Source organism: Crinia signifera, chromosome 11 (assembly GCF_055691185.1).
Source record: "Crinia signifera chromosome 11, ASM5569118v1, whole genome shotgun sequence".
NCBI lineage: Eukaryota > Metazoa > Chordata > Amphibia > Anura > Myobatrachidae > Crinia > Crinia signifera.
The window spans coordinates 70,144,231-70,162,919 of record NC_139227.1 but is presented as its reverse complement, the minus strand read 5'-3'; the positions used below and the strand labels follow the sequence as shown (position 1 = coordinate 70,162,919).

The 18,689-nt window shown below is 46.6% G+C and overlaps 1 protein-coding gene and 1 pseudogene across 5 annotated transcripts in view; both read left to right on the top strand.

Annotated features, from left to right (window-relative positions):
* KCNK4 (potassium two pore domain channel subfamily K member 4) overlaps window positions 1-18,689 on the top strand; it is a 56,631-nt gene that overhangs the window by 4,112 nt on the left and 33,830 nt on the right. For all 5 annotated transcript variants that reach the window (XM_083163818.1, XM_083163822.1, XM_083163819.1 and 2 more), the window contains exons 2-3: window positions 1,174-1,493; window positions 17,641-17,758. In XM_083163818.1, coding sequence (XP_083019944.1) covers window positions 1,174-1,493; window positions 17,641-17,758 — 438 coding nt within the window. The remainder of the gene's footprint in view (window positions 1-1,173; window positions 1,494-17,640; window positions 17,759-18,689) is intronic.
* On the top strand, window positions 8,527-9,532 carry LOC146045938 (polymerase delta-interacting protein 3 pseudogene; annotated as a pseudogene).

Below are 18,689 nucleotides of genomic sequence, written 5' to 3'. Positions count from 1 at the left end.
TATCATTGGGATTGAATATCTTGCAATGCTCATCTGTTTAACAAGTATTAAGAGTTAATTATTAATAGTTCATTGAAAATAGGCAAAGTTTGTTCCCATGAAGGTGTTGCATAGGCCCGCTTGAATGCATCCGTGCATGCTATGTAGCATTTAAGCAAATGAAAAATGAAACCATTCTTCTAATTACTTCCATTTTTATTGTCTCTGTAAATATCCAAAAATCAATACCAATAAGTCTGTTTGTAAAACCTGGATCATTTATATCCCAAGGTTTATTAAATAGGTAACTTCTAACTAAACTAATAAATATGGTATGCGTTATTTAATATTTCATTGCAGTTTTGACTGCTAAAGGTATCTTTATATATTACTAATATGGAAAATAGATTTATTTATGTGCATCAATTTAATAAAAACAATTATATTTTAGCATAACCAATAAATTCATTTTATTTGCATGTATGATTTACTAACAACATATAAACTAAACTTGGATCTGAAAATATGTTATTTACTAATAACGGTTCAAAAGTGCAGTAATATAGCAATTAGCTTAACATAATACAGTCCTACTTAATAAGTCTGGTAGCTAACAGTTCTTATACTTATTAATTTGTGCACTTTAGTAAGTAATGCCCCGTACACACCGTTCGTTGTGATCGATTTTTCCATTCAATTTTACTTATATAAGCAAAATCGAATCGGTCTCAAATAGAAAAATAGACTGGACCTGTACTACAGTATATAGTCCAAACTGAATGCCTTTGCCTTGACATGCGATTCAATCCCGATCGAATTGCAAGGCAATCGCACCGTGTGTACACTCCTTAAGGCAGAGTTGTCATAGTTGCAGGTAAGCCTCATGTTGACCAGTGAATTGATAAACCTTACAGGGTAATGTTATTTGGGGGTAGATTTTGCAAGCCTCTGCCTCTAGGTGGGTTAAATCCCTAGCTGCATGGAAGCTTGCACAGTCAACTGCCTAGTACATTTACCCCGTCTTCCTTTTTTTGTAGGCTTTCTAATGCTGGGGGCTGCAAAATCTGAAGTATCTTACAAATAAGCAATAATGATGATTATGATTTGATACCAAGTATGACTGTATTGTTGTTCTTGCATTTACATATTTTAGAATTTTTTAAAAATGCTAGGAACCTTTGTTTCCCTCTGCAGTGTCTTGCCATTCCCCAGTAAAACACCTTCCAATAGGCTTCCTGTACCCCATCTCCTACTCATCCCAAGATTCTGTATTACTGGGAGATCAAGTTGAGTCTGAGGAACAAGAAGTGGCCAGCAAAAACGTCATGAAGAAGAAGACTGTGCTGGCCTTGTTTGGCATAGTCCTTGGGTACCTGGTAACAGGGGCAGTGGTCTTTCAGATGTTGGAACAGCCGTATGAGACTATGCAGCAGGGTCTTCTAATGAAACATCGTGCTGAATTCCTTCAGGAGAACATGTGCGTGCAAGAGGATGTCCTGGACACGTTTGTGTTGGTGAGAGAAATTGCTAATGTGGACTGAAAGTTGAGGAATCCGAAATATAATAGGGTAATGATTTGGCTTCCTATGAATACACCTCTAGAGGCTGTGTATGTGTAAGGCGTACCTCAAGCTAAGTCCAGCTCTACAACCTTTAACACATGGCCAGGTATAGGACGGGTGATACCAGCAGCATAACTGACAGATATACACCAGATGATAGCAGTAGGTATATGCCAGATGATAGCAGCAGCAGAACATCTGTCAGGTTAAGGCCTGGAGATAGCAGCAGCACATCTGCAGGTATAGGCCAGGAGATAGCAGCAGCACATCTGGTATGTATAGGCCAGGAGATAGCAGAAGCACATCTGGTAGGTATAGGCCAGGAGATAGCAGAAGCACATCTGGTAGGTATAGGCCAGGAGATAGCAGCAGCACATCTGGTAGGCATAGGCCAGGAGATAGCAGCAGCACATCTGGTAGGCATAGGCCAGGAGATAGCAGCAGCACATCTGGTAGGCATAGGCCAGGAGATAGCAGCAGCACATCTGGTAGGTATAGGCCAGGAGATAGCAGCAGCACATCTGGCAGGTATAGGCCAGGAGATAGCAGCAGCACATCTGGTAGGTATAGGCCAGGAGATAGCAGCAGCACATCTGGTAGATATAGGCCAGGAGATAGCAGCAGCACATCTGGTAGGTATAGGCCAGGATATAGCAGCAGACATAGTCCAGGAGATAGCAGCAGCACATCTGGCAGATATAGGCCAGTGGATAGCAGCAGCACATCTGGCAGGTACAGGTCAGTGGATATCAGCAGCACATCTGGCAGGTATAGGCCAGTGAATAGCAGCAGCACATCTGGCAGGTATAGGCCAGGGGATAGCAGCACATCTGGCAGGTATGCAACAAAATACTAGACCCCATTATACTTGCCCCTTACACATGATGCCAAATGGATTGAGCCAAAATTCACATAATGCCACATGGATTGAGCCAAAATTCACATAATGCCACAGACATTAAATCAAAATTCACAATATGCTTCATAAACAGGAACATTGCACGCCAAAGGCGTGCATTAAAAATTTACACCATAATGCCCATTACATGTTAAGCCACACAGCATAATGTCCATTATGTATTATGCCAAACACCATAATGCCTATTAAAAATTATGCTACATAAGTGCTGCTTACCTACATGCTCATTGCCAAGGGTTCCATGCTCATTGCCAGGGGTTCCACACTCATTGCCAAGGGTTCCATGCTCATTGCCAGGGGTTCCATGCTCGTTGCCATGTGGGATTACATGCTCATTGCCAAGATGGAATACATGCTTGCGGTAACTGGGGGACAGCCACCGCCAGGCAGAAGTGACAGCCAGGCAGAGAGCGGGGGGGCTGCCAGGCTGTATTCAGAGCACTGCAGGTCCCGGCTATTTGAAATAATACCCCTTTCACACCAGAAAATGCAGGGATTTACCAGGGAATATTGTCCCAGGATCATACAGGGACATTCCCGGTTGGCACCTTTTATACCAGCCTAGTCCCTACATTTTCTGGTGTGAGGGGGAGAAAAAAACACCCCCTCCCTTTAACCAGCTATCTCGTTTAACCGGCTATATCTTTAAAACCAACTGATCCATTTACATGAGACCAGTATCATATTGAAGAACTTTTAGGTGGGCTTCAAATCATTTTTTTTTCCGTGAAACTGGGAGTAATCTGCCCTCAAAGATCATGAACAGCCATGAAATTACATTTCAGATATAAAAAAACCCAGTTTACCCACAATATCTCCAGAACCAATTGACCTGCCTGCGATTTAGGTTCGTATGAGATCAAATTTTTGTGATACCGTGGGGTGAAATGGCAGCCGTTGGAACCGGGTGGGGGTCAGAATTATCAGGTCCTATGTTATCCTATGGGCAAAATGTTCTAGCTTTGTCTGGCGATATCTTTGGTTCCTGGGGGGCTGGGCTCATTGGAAAGCCCCGGTCCTCAGCTATGTCTGAAATGACAGGGAGGAAGGGGGGGGGGGGCATGTGCCCGGGTGCCCCCTCCCTGAATACGCCCACGGGCAGGTAAAGGCCAGGAGATAGCAGCAGCACATCTGGCAGGTATAGGCCAAGAGATGGCAGCAGCAGATCTGCCAGGTATAGGCCAGGAGATAGCAGCAGCACATCTGGCAGGTAGGTATAGCATACCTCCCAACATTTGATTGCAGCTCGGAGAGACAGTTCGGGGCGAATTTTGGGGGGCGTGACCTAGCGAAAAGGGGCGTGGTCTGTACTCGCTACACTGTTGCGAGGCCACACCCCGTTTTGCCACTGTTGGAGGCATGCAATGCAGCTCTGTGAGCTGCTGGCTATGCCTCCAGCCCCTCTGGCTGCAGAAATAGACGTTATGCAGGGGGGACTCCCAACTGCACCCCTCCTCCCCCGCCGCGGGACACTGCCGGACCCAGGAGGGATGCGGTTACGTCCCAAAAAGCAGGGACGTTCCCACGATAAGTGGGACAATTGGGAGGTATATGTATAGGCCAGGAGATAGCAGCAGCATATCTGGTAGCTATAGGACAGGAGATGGCAGCAGCACATCTGGCAGGTAGGTATAGCTAGTAGAGATGTGCACCGGCCACTTTTCGGGTTTTGGGTTTTGGGTTCTGATTACCTTGAGGTTTTGGGTTCTAATGGGTTTTGGCAAAACACCTCCTAAGTGTTTTGTGTTTGGATTTATTTGGGTTTTGGGTTCTGATTTTTTTGTTAAAAAAAGCCTAAAAACAGCTAAAATGGCAGAATTTTGTGGTTTTTTTGCTCCTACGCTATATTGACCTCAATAACATTCATTTACACTCATTTCCAGTGTATTCTGAACACCTCACACCTCACAATATTGTTTTTATTGCCAAAGTTTGCACTGAGGTAGCTGGATAACTATGCTAAGCCACACAAGTGTGCGGCACAAACACGTGGCTCATGTAAGAGTGGCACTGCAGCCGCAGACATGATGGCAGTTTAAAAAAATAGGCCCAAGGCCCATAAAAGATACCTATCTGGCTTGATCATGCACTGTTTACCATGTGCAGCCAAGGAGCGGTGGGCATTTTGTGCAGCACAGAGTTTGTCTGCAAGTGTGTAACTGTTTCGATCACTTTAACATCCAACAAGACCCCTATCTGGCTTGATTGTGATTATGATTATTTATAATTAATTTCATCTGATTTTTAATTTGGTGATTACTGATTAGTAATATTATTCATTTATTATTTATTATTACCATTCGTCTCGTCAATCATTGCCTAATGGGTGGAGGGGAGGGGGCTAATCAATGACTAGGTGGCAGCTGGAAGAGTTCTATCTGGCTGCGACTTCTGTAACTCTATTGATCGCTAGGGTGGATTCAGGTGATCTTGCTCGCTAGGCGGGTGTTCCCTTTGCTCACTGCTTCACATGCGTCCCTCGTGAAGCTGTGCGCTCTGTCGAGGAGGATGTCCTTTGCCGGTAGAAAAGTACTGATCTTCTCTCAAGGTGTTACGACTCGTAGCTGCACTCCCCTGCTACAACCTCAAAACAAGCACCAAGACCCCTATCTGGCTTGATTGTGCACTGTTTACACAGTGCAGCCGAGGAGCAGTGGGCGATTGGTGCAGCAATCAATTACTCTCATTAGTGGAATGCAATCAGTTGTATGCATTTAAAAGACAAGTCCCTCATACGAATGACTCTCAGCAGTGGGCACCAGACCAGACAGGTAGATGAAGCAGTACTAGACACCACACGGTAGATAAGTCAGTACTAGGCACAAGACCGGTAGATAAGGCAGTACTAGGAAGTACTAGGCACCAGACGGTAGATACGGTAGTACTAGGCAGTGGGCACTAGACCAGACAGGTAGATGAGGCAGTATTAGTTTTGTGTGTATCTGTTTTGGTCAGTTTAATATTTAACAAGACCCCTATCTGGCTTGATTGTGATTATGATTGATTGATTATTAATAAATTTTTTGATGTGATTGATTCATGGTCGAATCCCCATTTAACAACCTGGCTGATCCTGACCCTGATGTGCAGTTTGTCTCTGTGCTGAAAGATCCCAATCTCAAATGGCAGACTGAACAACCTGTGGATAGCCATATTTCAAAAAATGTGAATGGGCTTGTGTGGCAGCCCACTACAGGATATCCCCTGTGCCCCTGGAGTGCCCCCAAAGAAGTTTAATTGCAGCCAATGCTGCTCAGAGGAAAACTGCAGGGATGTGAGGGGTTAAACAGCCCCAGCTCAGTCCACGTGCAGGGAGCCTGACACCCCCCTGATTGGCTGCCCAGGGAGTGTGGCAGTCCACCCCTGGTGTACTCTTGTGCCCCCAAAGAGATTTTAATTGCAGCCAATGCTGCTCAGAGGAAAACCTCCTTTGCTTGTGGAAGCTGCAGGTCTGTGAGGGGTTAACAGACTCAGCTAGTGTCCCAGCTCCCCTGCACATGAGACAGGAAGCTGGGAGGTCAGAGGTGATCCCAGCAGCAGTGTGTGAGAGAGAGAGAAAGTGTGCAGAGGGGTGAAGAGCTTGTATCCTGAGCCAGGAAGCATGCAGACAGAGATGCTGTGCAGAGAGAAGCACACATCTGAGACCAGGCACTGGGAGCAAGGACCCAGCAGTTAATGACAGCCAGCACTGCTGACCAGAAGAAGGGGTGAGCAGCATGTGAAGGGAGATAGAGCCCAGTAGGAGTGACTGCAGAGACCTACAGCACGGAACTAGGCAGAGAGGGACATTGCCGCCCATCTGGGAGTCACCCAGAGGACCACACAGCACCCAAGACAGGCAGTGGCCAGCCAGGAGTCGTGACCAGCAGGAGCTGGCAACTGCAGCTGATTGTTCAGGTACTGGGGTGTTGGATATCCCCACTAACAGGACTGCCTGTTTGCCTCTGATACAGGAGATTGCCCTAATGGATGGGAATCTGCCTGCCCCTCTTAGAGAGGATTTTTTATCACTTTTGTTATACATAAAAGTAGTGTGCACACTAAGGCCCTTATTCTGTATCGTGCGGTACGGCCCGCGTGCGGCCGTACCGCCGATGTTTTTACTCTGCACATGCGCAGAGGTCAATCTGCGCATGTGCAGCCCCCTTCGCCGCAGACGTATTTCGTCCGCCGCAAAGGGGGCGTATAGGGGCGTGAGAGGCTTCATGCCCTCATTTCCCTATGTGTACGCCCCGCGTTTCATGGGCGTTCCCATGCAAACGCGGGGCGTATGCATGGTAATGAGGGCATGACGCAACTCATGGGGGCGGAAAGCTGACGTCGCCGGATGTCAGCTTTCAGCCCCCATACAAGCTACCACACGGACGATTGTCCGTGTGGTCTCAGCTTGCGGGAGCTGCCGGGGCGTGCGGACCTGCCTTCGATGGTCGACGACCATCGAATGCAGGGGGCAGCTCCCACCATGGTGGAGGCGTACGCCTCCACCATTTTTATGCGGATCGCCAGCCGTCCGTGTACGGACGGCCGTGGCGATCCGTAGGGTGGGCGGGGATTGGTTTGTGCGGCCGGAGCCCCGTGTGCGGCTCTGGCCGCACCAACCAGAATAAGGGCCTAAGTTATGGCCTAATCACCTTGTGAGGATTTCCTTCGCGGGACCGTTATTCAAATTCAGGAACTGTGTTGTTTTGCACCAGGGACTACCGCGCAGTGTATATAGGGTGCATAGCGCCACTTGGCGGACATGTTGTGACGTAATATTATTCTGTCATATTGTTATTGTTGTGATGTAATTTATTGCGTAATCGTTCTCTCGTTAATCTGGTCATTGATTAGTTATAGCTTTAATTACTGAATGATATAAAGTGACTGTTTTGCATAAGTACGTGAGTGTATTGCAGCAACCCATTTACATATCTCCTTTAAATAAATATTTGTTGCTGCTAGCCGTAGTAGCCTTGTCTTTTGTGGGTTCTCCTTGGGTTGTGCCATTCCCTGCCACAGGTTCTCCGGAAGAAGCCGTGAGGAATCCAGAAGCTGCCGCCGTAATCAGCTCCAGATTCAGGTACCATTTTGCACCACACCGTTACAGGGGCACTGTCACAGGAGCGCAAAAGGAGAGGTCAGAGGTGAAATGAAACTGTGCAGCGTGACGGAGGAGAGTTTGCAGCAGCGTGAGAGAGGATGACACGTGCTTAGAGAGAGAAGACAGGCTGGGCACCCTAAAGATCCACAGAGAGGAGAGCAGCAGATTGCGCAGCCTGAAAGCGTGCAGAAGTGAGACCCGCTAGAGAGGAGAGAGCCGGGCAGCGTTTCCGTGCAGGAGACCCGGCGGTGATGGACAGCAGCGCACACAGAGAGAGCCAGCAGCCAGCATCATGAGGAAGGCAAGAGGGAGGCCCTGCAGAGTGCCAGCCGTGATACCAGGGAGACGCTACCGGCCGGAGCCGGCAAAAGCAGCAGAGTACAAGGGTGCCCTACCCCCACTCAGCCTGTACCCTTCCTGCCCCAGCCCTGACTCCCCCAAGTCAGGGAGATCACATTCTCACCCATGAAGATGGTGACACAATTTTAAAAGAGGACAGAGAACAATCTCATGCACATGAGACCACTGTGCTTGATACAAGACAGACCAGAGTCCACCTAAAGGTGTCGGCTAGTACAGCATCCCTAAAAGTCTCAAGGCTCCAAAAAAAATTAGGCAGTGAGCCCCTGACCAGACAGGTACAGCAGTATTAGGCAGTGAGCCCCAGATCAGACAGGTAGATACGGCAGTATTAGGTAGTGAGCCCCAGACCAGACGGTAGATATGGCAGTACTAGGCACCAGACAGGTAGATAAGACAGTAGTACTAGGCACAAGACAGGTAGATACGTCAGCAATACTAGTATTGTGCACCAGCAGAATTTATAATAATTAATTTTCTTATTAGGTACTGCTTGGTCGTGGCACTCAGTGGCAGACGTCAGTGCACAAGCAGCATGGAATTCTTTTTTACAGTCCCACACAGCACAAGTATTATTTTGATTTTTATCAAATTAGATATAGCAGCTGTGTGGTTGGAGGAATATGGCCGACGTGTCGCTGGATGAACTGATCAGGAAACGGGGAATGTCCGTGGGCACCGGGATGTACCGCAGGGTCAGTAACAGGGGAGGTATAGGAAACGTGAGATCCAGACTCCAACCATCTGTGAACAATCGTCCACTTGCCACCAGTTTTCAGAGAACATTTGATGCTCGTCAGAAAATTGGTGTGACTGATGCACGCCAAAAACTAGGGATAAAAGATGCCCGTGAAAAGTTGGTGGCCAAAGATGCTCGCTTCCGCATAAGGGGTAAAGTGCAGGACGCCCGTGAAATGCTGAATTCGAGAAAGCAACAGATCATGGCAGGAGACAAGCCTATCAAAGTGATGGACGCTCGTGAAAAGATTACTTTAAGAGGAGTGCTCCAACAGTAGCTGCTAAATCACCTATGGCACAAGGTTCATCGGCAATAAACCTCACAAAAACCATCCAGATTCCACAACACAAGACCATTTTAAGGTCTGAATAACTCTGTCAAGGGAATGCGAATAAATGTGGTCAACCACCAGCCTGTTAAACAGGTCTCCTCTCAGGATGATGACTATGATGATGATGATGAGATGGAACTTGCTCCCATCCCTTCCAAACAGATGAAATTCACAGCTGCAAATACTTTACAGAAAAGACCAGGAACATTGGGCAACCAATTTTCACTTGGCCAAACATTACCTTTCACTAAAGTTGTACAGAATGATACGTACACTGCTCCCAGTGCTACACCGCCTGCCCCAACAGTACCTTTACTACGGGCTAAAACGCTGACCAATATGTCACGTACTTGTTACAAAGGAGGCCCTACCAGCCGTACCACCTCCATCAGAGTCTGTTTTCAGCCCCCTAGAAGGAACGAAAATGACGGTAAATAATTGCAAAATATTGCGCTCAAGGTCAAGCTCAAGTTTAAGCCCCAGCAGCAGCACCAACACACCCTCTCCCAACCCACTACTTGACTGGAGTGAAGATGGCGGGCGCGTCAGCCGCTTATAAAGCCTCGCGAAATCCTGCGCCAGGAGATGACGTTCTAATCACGTGGACGGACCCGAGTCAGGTGGGAATCTCCGAGCGCTGCTCGGAATCGGGCTCGGAATGATGACGTCCGTGGGGGCTCGGATCTCTGAAATCCGAGCCCGCACATCTCTAGCAGTAACTGATGGACCCGGCTGTGCAGATAAGGAGGATGCTGACAGCGATGATGTCAAATGGAAAGCCAGCGAACTGTTGCTCCATGCAGCACTGGAAAACTTTGCTGCCCGTGGTGATGCCATAGGGCATGCGTAACTATCACTAGCATTGGTTGCAGCAGTGGCAGTAACTGATGGACCTGGCTGTGCAGATAAGAGGATTAAAAAAGGAGGATAAAAAAAATTTAGCCTCCCAAAAAGAAGTGTAATTGCAGCCGCCCAAAAAGAAGTGTAATTGCAGCCTTCCTGCCCCAGCCCTGACTCCCCAGGTCAGGGAGATCACATTCTCACCTATGAAGATGGTGATGGTGACACAAATCCAAAAGAGGACAGAGAACAATCTCTTGCACACGAGACCACTGTGCTGGATACAAGACAGACCAGAGTCCACCTAAAGGTGTCGGATAGTACAGCATCCCGAAAAGTTTCAAGGCTCCAAAAAAAAAGACTGCAGTTGCAGACTCCCAAATTAATGCAGGGTGAGAGCTGCAGCCAGCAGTGGGCGATTGGTGCAGCAATCAAGTGGAATGCAAACAGTTATATGCATTTAAAAGACAAGTCCCTCATACGAATGACTCTCAGCAGTGGGCACCAGACCAGACAGGTAGATGAGGCAGTACTAGTTGTGTGTGTATCTGTTTTGGTCAGTTTAATATTTAACAAGACCCCTATCTGGCTTGATTCTGGTTATGATTGATTGATTGATTGATTATTAATTAATTTTATGATGTGATTGATTCATGGTCGAAACCCCGTTTAACAACCTGGCTGATCCTGACCCTGATGTGCAGTTGGTCTCTGTGCTGAAAGATCCATATTTAAAAAAATGTGTGGCAGCCCACTACAGGATACCCCCTGTGCCCCTGTGCCCCAAAGAAGTTTAATTGCAGCCGCCCCCAAAGAAGTTTAAATGCAGCCTCCCCCAAAAAAGTTTAGCCGCCCAAAAAGATGTGTAACTAATTGTACCCAACTGGTCATCAAAAAGAAACCAATCTTTATTGTGAAAACAAGGTATCAAGTGGCAAAGAAAAGGAAGCCAGTGATGAGAATTTTGTGAGCTGTGAAAGTATTATCAAGGAAACATAACTTTACTTAAGTTTTGAGGAAAGGCTTTATCGGACCATTTCAGGAATAAAGAACAGTTGATGAAGAAATTAAAGAAGTATTCATCGTTCTTGTCATTAAATAAAAAGGAGAGAGATGCGAAGGTCAAATCATTACAAAGGTTATCTGATGAGGAAAAAGCAGTTCTCTCTAAAAGGCTATGCACATATGACAAATAGTACAAAATGTTTGCAAATCAATTAAAAATTGAAAAGGGGGGCCAGAAGGTTTGTACAGCTTTATCTCCTAAAAAATTTCCAACAACTTGTTCCGAAGCAACTGTGTCTGTTAGTAGGTCAGCCTGTACAACTAACGGCAAAGAAAGTGACTATCTTCAAAACAAAAGGATTTTTGCCGCTTCAGAAACTGATCATGCTCAAGGTGAAGGCAGTCAGTGTACACCTCAGAATGCTAACCAAATACACAAAGTGCATGCAAAGATAAAGGATATTGTAAAAGAAAATTGCACTGACAAGTCTTCAACTTACAAAAACCAAGCTATGTATAAAACTGCAGTAACTGGAAAACTAAAAAAAACTTTAGCCGCCCACAAAGAACTTTAATTGCAGCCGCCCAGGCTTGATTCTGATTATGATTGATTGATTATGATAGATTGATTGATTATGATTGATTGATTATGATTGATTGATTATTAATTATGATGTGCCTGATCCTGACCCTGATGTGCATTAAAAATGACTCTCAGCAGTGGGCACCAGACCAGACAGGTAAAAAAAGTTTAGCCGCCCAAAAAAAGAAGTGTAATTGAGCCTTCCTGCCCCAGCCCTGAGTCCCCCAGGTCAGGGAGATCACATTCTCACCCATGAAGGTGCAGCAATGAGGTGGAATGCAAACAGCTATATGCATTTGAAAGACAATTCCCTCATTAAAAATGACTGTCAGCAGTGGGCACCAGACCAGACAGGTAAAAAAAAGTGTAGCCGGCCAAAAATAAGTGTAATTGAGCCTTCCGGCAACAGCCCTGACTCCTCCAGGTCAGGGAGATCACATTCTCACCCATGAAGGTACAGCAATCAAGTGGAATGCAAACAGTTGTATGCATTGAAAAGACAAGTCCCACATATGAATGACTCTCAGCAGTAGGAATAATGAATGGTGATGCAAGATGGAATTGTCCTTGGGCCCTCCCACCCACCCTTATGTTGCGAAAATAGGACATGCACACTTTAACAAACCAAACATTTCAGCGACAGGGCCTACAAAACTGTGGCTGAAATGATTGGTTTGTTTGGGCCCCCACAAAAAATAAACCAATTCATAATATCTCCCTGTATAAACTGGCTCTACAGTAACAAGATGTCATCGTCACTCATCATCATCATCATCATCCTCCTCCTCCTCTGATTCCTCGCCCCCTTCAGTGTGTACTTCCTCATTCTCAGAGATTATCAATTCGTCCCCGCTGGACTCCACAATCACAGGTCCAGTTATAATCTCTGGAGGCAATTCCTGCTCTTCATTGAATAAGTGATAATTCATTTTTATAAACATCATTTTCTCAACATTTTTCGGGAGCAACCTCCTTCGCCGCTCACTGACCAGGTTCCCCGCTGCACTGAATACTCTTTCGGAGTACACACTGGAGGGGGGACAACTCAGGTAAAATAGAGCCAGTTTGTACAGGGGTTTCCAAACTGCCTTTTTTTCCTGCCAGTACAGGTAAGGACTGTCTGACATGTCTACTTGGATGCTGTCACCAAAGTAATCATCCACCATTTTTTCAATGTTGACAGCATCCAATGCACCGACAGTAGACATGTCAGCAATCGTTGGCAGGTCCTTGAGTCCGGACCAGATGTCCAAACTCCCTCCTGCCTGCCCTGCATCCCCGCCAGCGGGTTGTGTGTGAAATCGCAGCTGTTTCCTCACAGGCACAGGTGTGGGAGAAAATGAAGGAGGAGCTGGGGCCGTGTCATGGTCCCCTTCAGATGACAATCTCCTGACCAGCAGGTCTTTGCACCTTTGTAGACTTGTGTCCGCCGGAAACAGAGACACAACATACGCTTTAAACCGAGGATCGAGCACTGTGGCCAAAATGTATTCCTCTGACTTTAACAGACTGACCACCCTCATATCCTGGCAAAGCGTATGGAGGGCTTCATCCACAATAGCGACATGCTTTGCGGAATCGCTCCGCTTTAGCTCCTCCCTCACTTTCTCCAGCTGCTTTTGTAACAGCCTGATCAGGGGAATCACCTGACTAATGCAGGCAGTGTCGGAACTGACTTCACGTGTGGCTACTTCAAACGGCTGGAGAACCTTGCACAACACGGAAATCAGCCTCCACTGCGCTTGAGTCAGGTGCAGCCCCGCTCCTCTGCCTATGTCGTAGGTGGCTGTGTAGGCTTGAATGGCCTTTTGCTGCTCCTCCATCCTCTGCAGCATATAGAGGGTGGAGTTCCAGCGCGTCACCACCTCTTGTTTCAGCTGATGGCAGGGCAGGTTGCAGAGTTTTTGCTCCCGCTCCAGCCTTCGGCAGGCTGTGGCAGAATGCCGAAAGTGTCCGCAAATTTTGCGTGCCACCGCAAGCATCTCCTGCACACTCCTGTCATTTTTTATGAAATGCTGCACCACCAAATTTATTGTGTGGGCAAAACATGGCACGTGCTGGAAATTGCCCATGTTTAATGCCCGCACAATGTTACTGGCGTTGTCCGACACCACAAATCCCCAGGAGAGTCTAAGGGGGGTAAGCCACAGGGAGATGATTTCCCTCAGTTTCTCTAAGAGGTTGTTGGCGTTGTGCCTCTTCTTGAAACCGGTGATACACAGCGTAGCCTGCCTAAGAAGGAGCTGGCATGCAGGAGATGCTGCTGCTGCTGCTGCTGCTGCGGAAGGTGATGCATCTACCCAGTGGGCTGTCACAGTCATATAGTCCTTAGTTTGCCCTGATCCACTTGTCCACATGTCTGTAGTTAAGTGTACAGTGGGTACAGCCGCATTTTTCAGGGCACTGAGGACACTTTTTCTGACCTCCCTGTACATCGCGGGTATCGCCTGCCTAGTGAAGTGGAATCTAGACGGGATTTGGTACCGGGGACACAATACCTGCATCAACCATTTAAATCCCACTCCATTGATGGCGGACACCGGACGCACGTCTAACACCAACATAGCTGTCAAGGCCGCAGTTATCCGCTTTGCCATAGGATGACTGCTGTCGTATTTCATCCTCATGGAAAATGACTGTTGGACGGTCAATTGCTTAGTGAAAGACGTAGCGGTCTTACGACTTCCCCTCTGGGATGATGACTGACTTCCCCTCTGGGATGATGACTGACTTCCAGGAGCAGCAGCAGCAGCGGCAGTAGTAGTAGTAGTAGGCGTAGTGCTGCAGGATCCTCCGGAGGAATCTAGGGAGTCATTCATGCAGGTGAGATGGACTGCAGGACTCCCCCCTATCCGGATCGAGGAGGAATTTGTCGAGGAGGGAGTTGGTGGTGTGCTTTTCAGGCATTTGGCTCCAAAAGGAGGACCAAGTGATTTAGGTGTCGCTGGACTGCTAGCCGCACTTTCTGGACTAAACACTGAACCATGACGCGTCTTTAGGTGACATTGAAGGGAGGTTGTCCCTAGGTGGGCAAGATCCTTACCCCTGCTTATTGGAGTTTTACATAAGCTACAAATGGCAATACTTTTGTTGTCCGGATGCGGATAAAAAAAATTCCAGACCGCAGAGGTGGATTTATTGGTCCTTTGTCCAGGCATGACGATGGACTTTTTCATCCCATGGACAACAAGTCTTTCCCCCAAAGGTGCCTCATTCCCCCCTGGTGCGTCATTTAAGCAAACCAAGTCTCGATCCTCCTCGACAACTTCCTCCTCAGTGCCAGCTACATCAATATCCTCCTCCTGGTGTACAACATCACCTTCACTGATAAAATCTGGAACTAGACTGTGGGTGATCCTTCCAGCATATGCAGAGGGCGTACTGCAAATGGTGGAAGGAGCCACCTCTTCACGTACAGTGATGGGAAGGTCCGGCATCACAACCACCGCCACCCTCGAACTCTCCGTGGGGATTTGGGATATGTCTTTAGAAGGATGAGTTTTTTCCAGATTTATTTTCTGAATTTTTTTCTGTTTTTTTTTCTGAAATTTTTTCAGACTTTTTTGAGTCGGTGTCAGCCTAACTCTCTTTGATTTCCTATTGGGCGGGGAGAGCGGAGGAGGAGGACTTTCCTCGTCATCTGAAGCTGCACCACTAGTCATGAAGTTAGGCCATGGCCTTAGCCGTTCCTTGCCACTCCGTGTTGTAAATGGCATATTGCCAAGTTTAAGTTTCTCTTCCAACGATTTACATTTCATATTTTTATTCCTTTTACGGAAGTTTGGTTTCAATTGTACATGCCCTCTGCTTTCACACTGGGCATCGGCCGTGGCAGACGACGTTGTTGGCATTTCATCGTCTATGTCATGACTAGTGGCAGCAGCTTCAGAACTATGAGGAAGTGCATCTTCATCTTTCCTTTGTTTGTTAACCTCCATATTTTGGATCTCCATTATTATTGTGGATTTATGTCACAGAACAGAACCACTGGAGTGCAATTATATATATGTCAGTGAGTATGCACCAGCAGGCAGTTATACAGATACAGCAGTATTAGGCAGTGAGCCACACACCAGACAGGTACGGCAGTATTAGGCAGAGAGCCCCAGACCAGACAGGTAGATAATGATATACGGCAGTATTTAGGCAGTGAGCCCCAGACCAGAGGGTAGATACAGCAGTATTGGGCAGTGAGCCACACACCACACAGGTACGGCAGTATTAGGCAGAGAGCCCCAGACCAGACAGGTAGATAATGATATACGGCAGTATTTAGGCAGTGAGCCCCAGACCAGAGGGTAGATACGGCAGTATTGGGCAGTGAGCCACACACCACACAGGTACGGCAGTATTAGGCAGAGAGCCCCAGACCAGAGGGTAGATACGGCAGTATTGGGCAGTGAGCCACACACCACACAGGTACGGCAGTATTAGGCAGAGAGCCCCAGACCAGACGGTACATACGGCAGTATAGCCAGTGAGCCCCAGACCACAAAGGTAGAGATATACGGCAGTATTTAATTATTTATTAGGCAGGCAGTATTTAATTATTTATTAGCCAGTGAGCCCCAGACCAGACGGTACATACGGCAGTATAGCCAGTGAGCCCCAGACCACAAAGGTAGAGATATACGGCAGTATTTAATTATTTATTAGACAGTGAGCCCCAGACCAGACGGTACATACGGCAGTATAGCCAGTGAGCCCCAGACCACAAAGGTAGAGATATACAGCAGTATTTAATTATTTATTAGGCAGGCAGTATTTAATTATTTATTTTAGCCAGTGAGCCCCAGACCACAGACCGCCAGACTGGCAGATTCAGTGCAGGCAGCAGTGCAGCACCAGTGGACTATATATATTTATATTTAATATAATTAATAATTATATATATAATAAATGGCACAGCACAGCACCAGATGTATGCCCCAGCACAGAGGAGACAGTAGTACTACAGGCAGGTACACAGTTAGACTGTTCTCCTAAGCAGAGGAGAACATAGTACACAGCAGCACTGAGGGAGACAGCCCTAACAAATAAAATAATTAATTACAGCACAGGTCACCAGAGGTAGACCGCACAGAGGAGACAGTAGTACTGTACAGTACACAGTTAGACTGTTGTCCTAAGCTGAGAACAGAGTACACAGCAGCACTGAGGGAGACAGCCCCAGCGAATAAAATAATTACAGCACAGCACACCAGAGGTAGACCGCACAGAGGAGACAGTAGTACTACAAGTACACAGTTAGACTACTACACAGCAGCACTGAGAGACAGCACCAGCGATTGCAAAAGCTCAAGGTCAAGCTCAAGTTTAAGCCCCAGCAGCAGCACCAACACACCCTCTCCCAACCCACTACTTGACTGGAGTGAAGATGGCGGGGGCGCGGCAGCTGCTTATAAAGCCTCGCGAAATCCGACGCCGGGAGATGACGTTCTAATCACGCGGACGGACCGAGTCAGGCGGGAATCTCCGAGCGCTGCTCGGAATCGGGCTCGGAATGATGACGTCCGTGGGGGCTCGGATCTCTGAAATCCGAGCCCGCACATCTCTAATAGCTAGGCAGTACCATATGCACATACATTTGGTTTATGCCAGTCCTGACCACCCTGTGGCTCTTCAGCTGTTGTGAGACAGTTATAGCATATCCTAATAGTAAAAATGTAGCAGGGCATGCAGGGACTTGTAGTTTCACAACAACTAGGGAACAAGAGATTGGCCAGGGTTGGTTTTTGACAAAAGCAAAGAGATGCTGACAGTGTAAGTAGTAAATTACATTAATCAATGTGTACAAAATATATTAAAGACATTAAAATGTAATCTTGCTAAAGGGTGCAGTTGATTTAACTTGTGTCTCCAAGCTCGTACTGCACTGAGGCCACAAGTGCAACATGCATTATTATGTGATGTCATCTGCATATCGGGTACTGTGAGTTCTATATTTTCAGTATTAATGCTAATAATATTCACAGGCCACAACACAGTGTTATGAGAGGTACAAGCCAAGGCCACTCCTTAGTAGCAGGCATGTATGCATGTGTTGCTGTGCGCAGTTTAGATAATTTAGATAATATGAAGACATGCTATATATGGGTAGGATAGACAGAGGTAGTAAATGTTATATCCCTGTGCCATTATGTGGCGAAGCAGCACTTGCAGTTGATTGTTACTGTATAGTGTAGCAGGAATTTCTATCACACACTGGGATTAGGTAAATTAAGTGACTGTCTCCACAGAAGGTGAAAGAGGCTTTGGGTTCTGGAGCAGATGTTGCAGCGAATGGCACCAATGTTACAACACACTGGGACATCGGAAGTTGCTTCTTCTTTGCAGGAACCGTCATCACCACAATCGGTAATGGTCATTCCGTGGTAGAATCATATTTACAGATTAAACCACACATCAATTACCAGATTTATTTTCATATGATTAATATACCGGGGGGGCATGAAATTTGGAAACAGGCAATACTGTTGATGTTATATTATATTTCTTACAGATTGTAGATGTAGAGGATATATTGGTAACAAACTGCACTTATATAGTAGTGGACAATGTGGGTTATTCTAATTTAATCGGCCCCCCGCGCATTCACACTGGGCCCTAATTTTTTGTGCAGACACTGGGTGCGAGCGGGCATGGCGAACTACATGTACTATATAGATGATTGTTCTCTTTTATGTGTTTATAAAGAGGGCTTAATATTAATTTTAAGATTAAAAATGTCAGTCAGATTACTTGTTGCGGGGTTTGCTGAAGGGGGAGGTTGACTCTAGAGAATCAGGGACACGCCCCATCTGGGGCAGTGCATCACAATGCGTGTGCAGGCTTTGGTGGCAATGCTGCATTATCGCTCTGAAGGGAAAACACATTGAACATATTATGAAATGTCATAGAAAATATTCTGTATTGTGATGTTAGGCTACAATAAACCTTTTATAACGCAGACAGGACCACCCTGTATATCAGATAAATTACTGAATTTACGGTTTCACATTCCAAAATGTTACGTGACATCTAATATTTGTGATATATAACCTGTTTATAATCTGTATACCTGTTTAAAACAGTATTAATACATTGGGGCAGATATATTAAGCCTTAAAAAGGGATAAATGCAAGGGCGAAAAACACCCTTCCAATCAGCTCCTAACTGCCGTTTTTAAACATGACATATACTGTGATAGTTAGGAACCCATTGGCTGGACATTTATCACTCTTTATCAGTAGCGGCTCTTACCAGAGGAGGGGTGCTGCCGGGATCCCCCCCCCCCCCTCTGCTGCC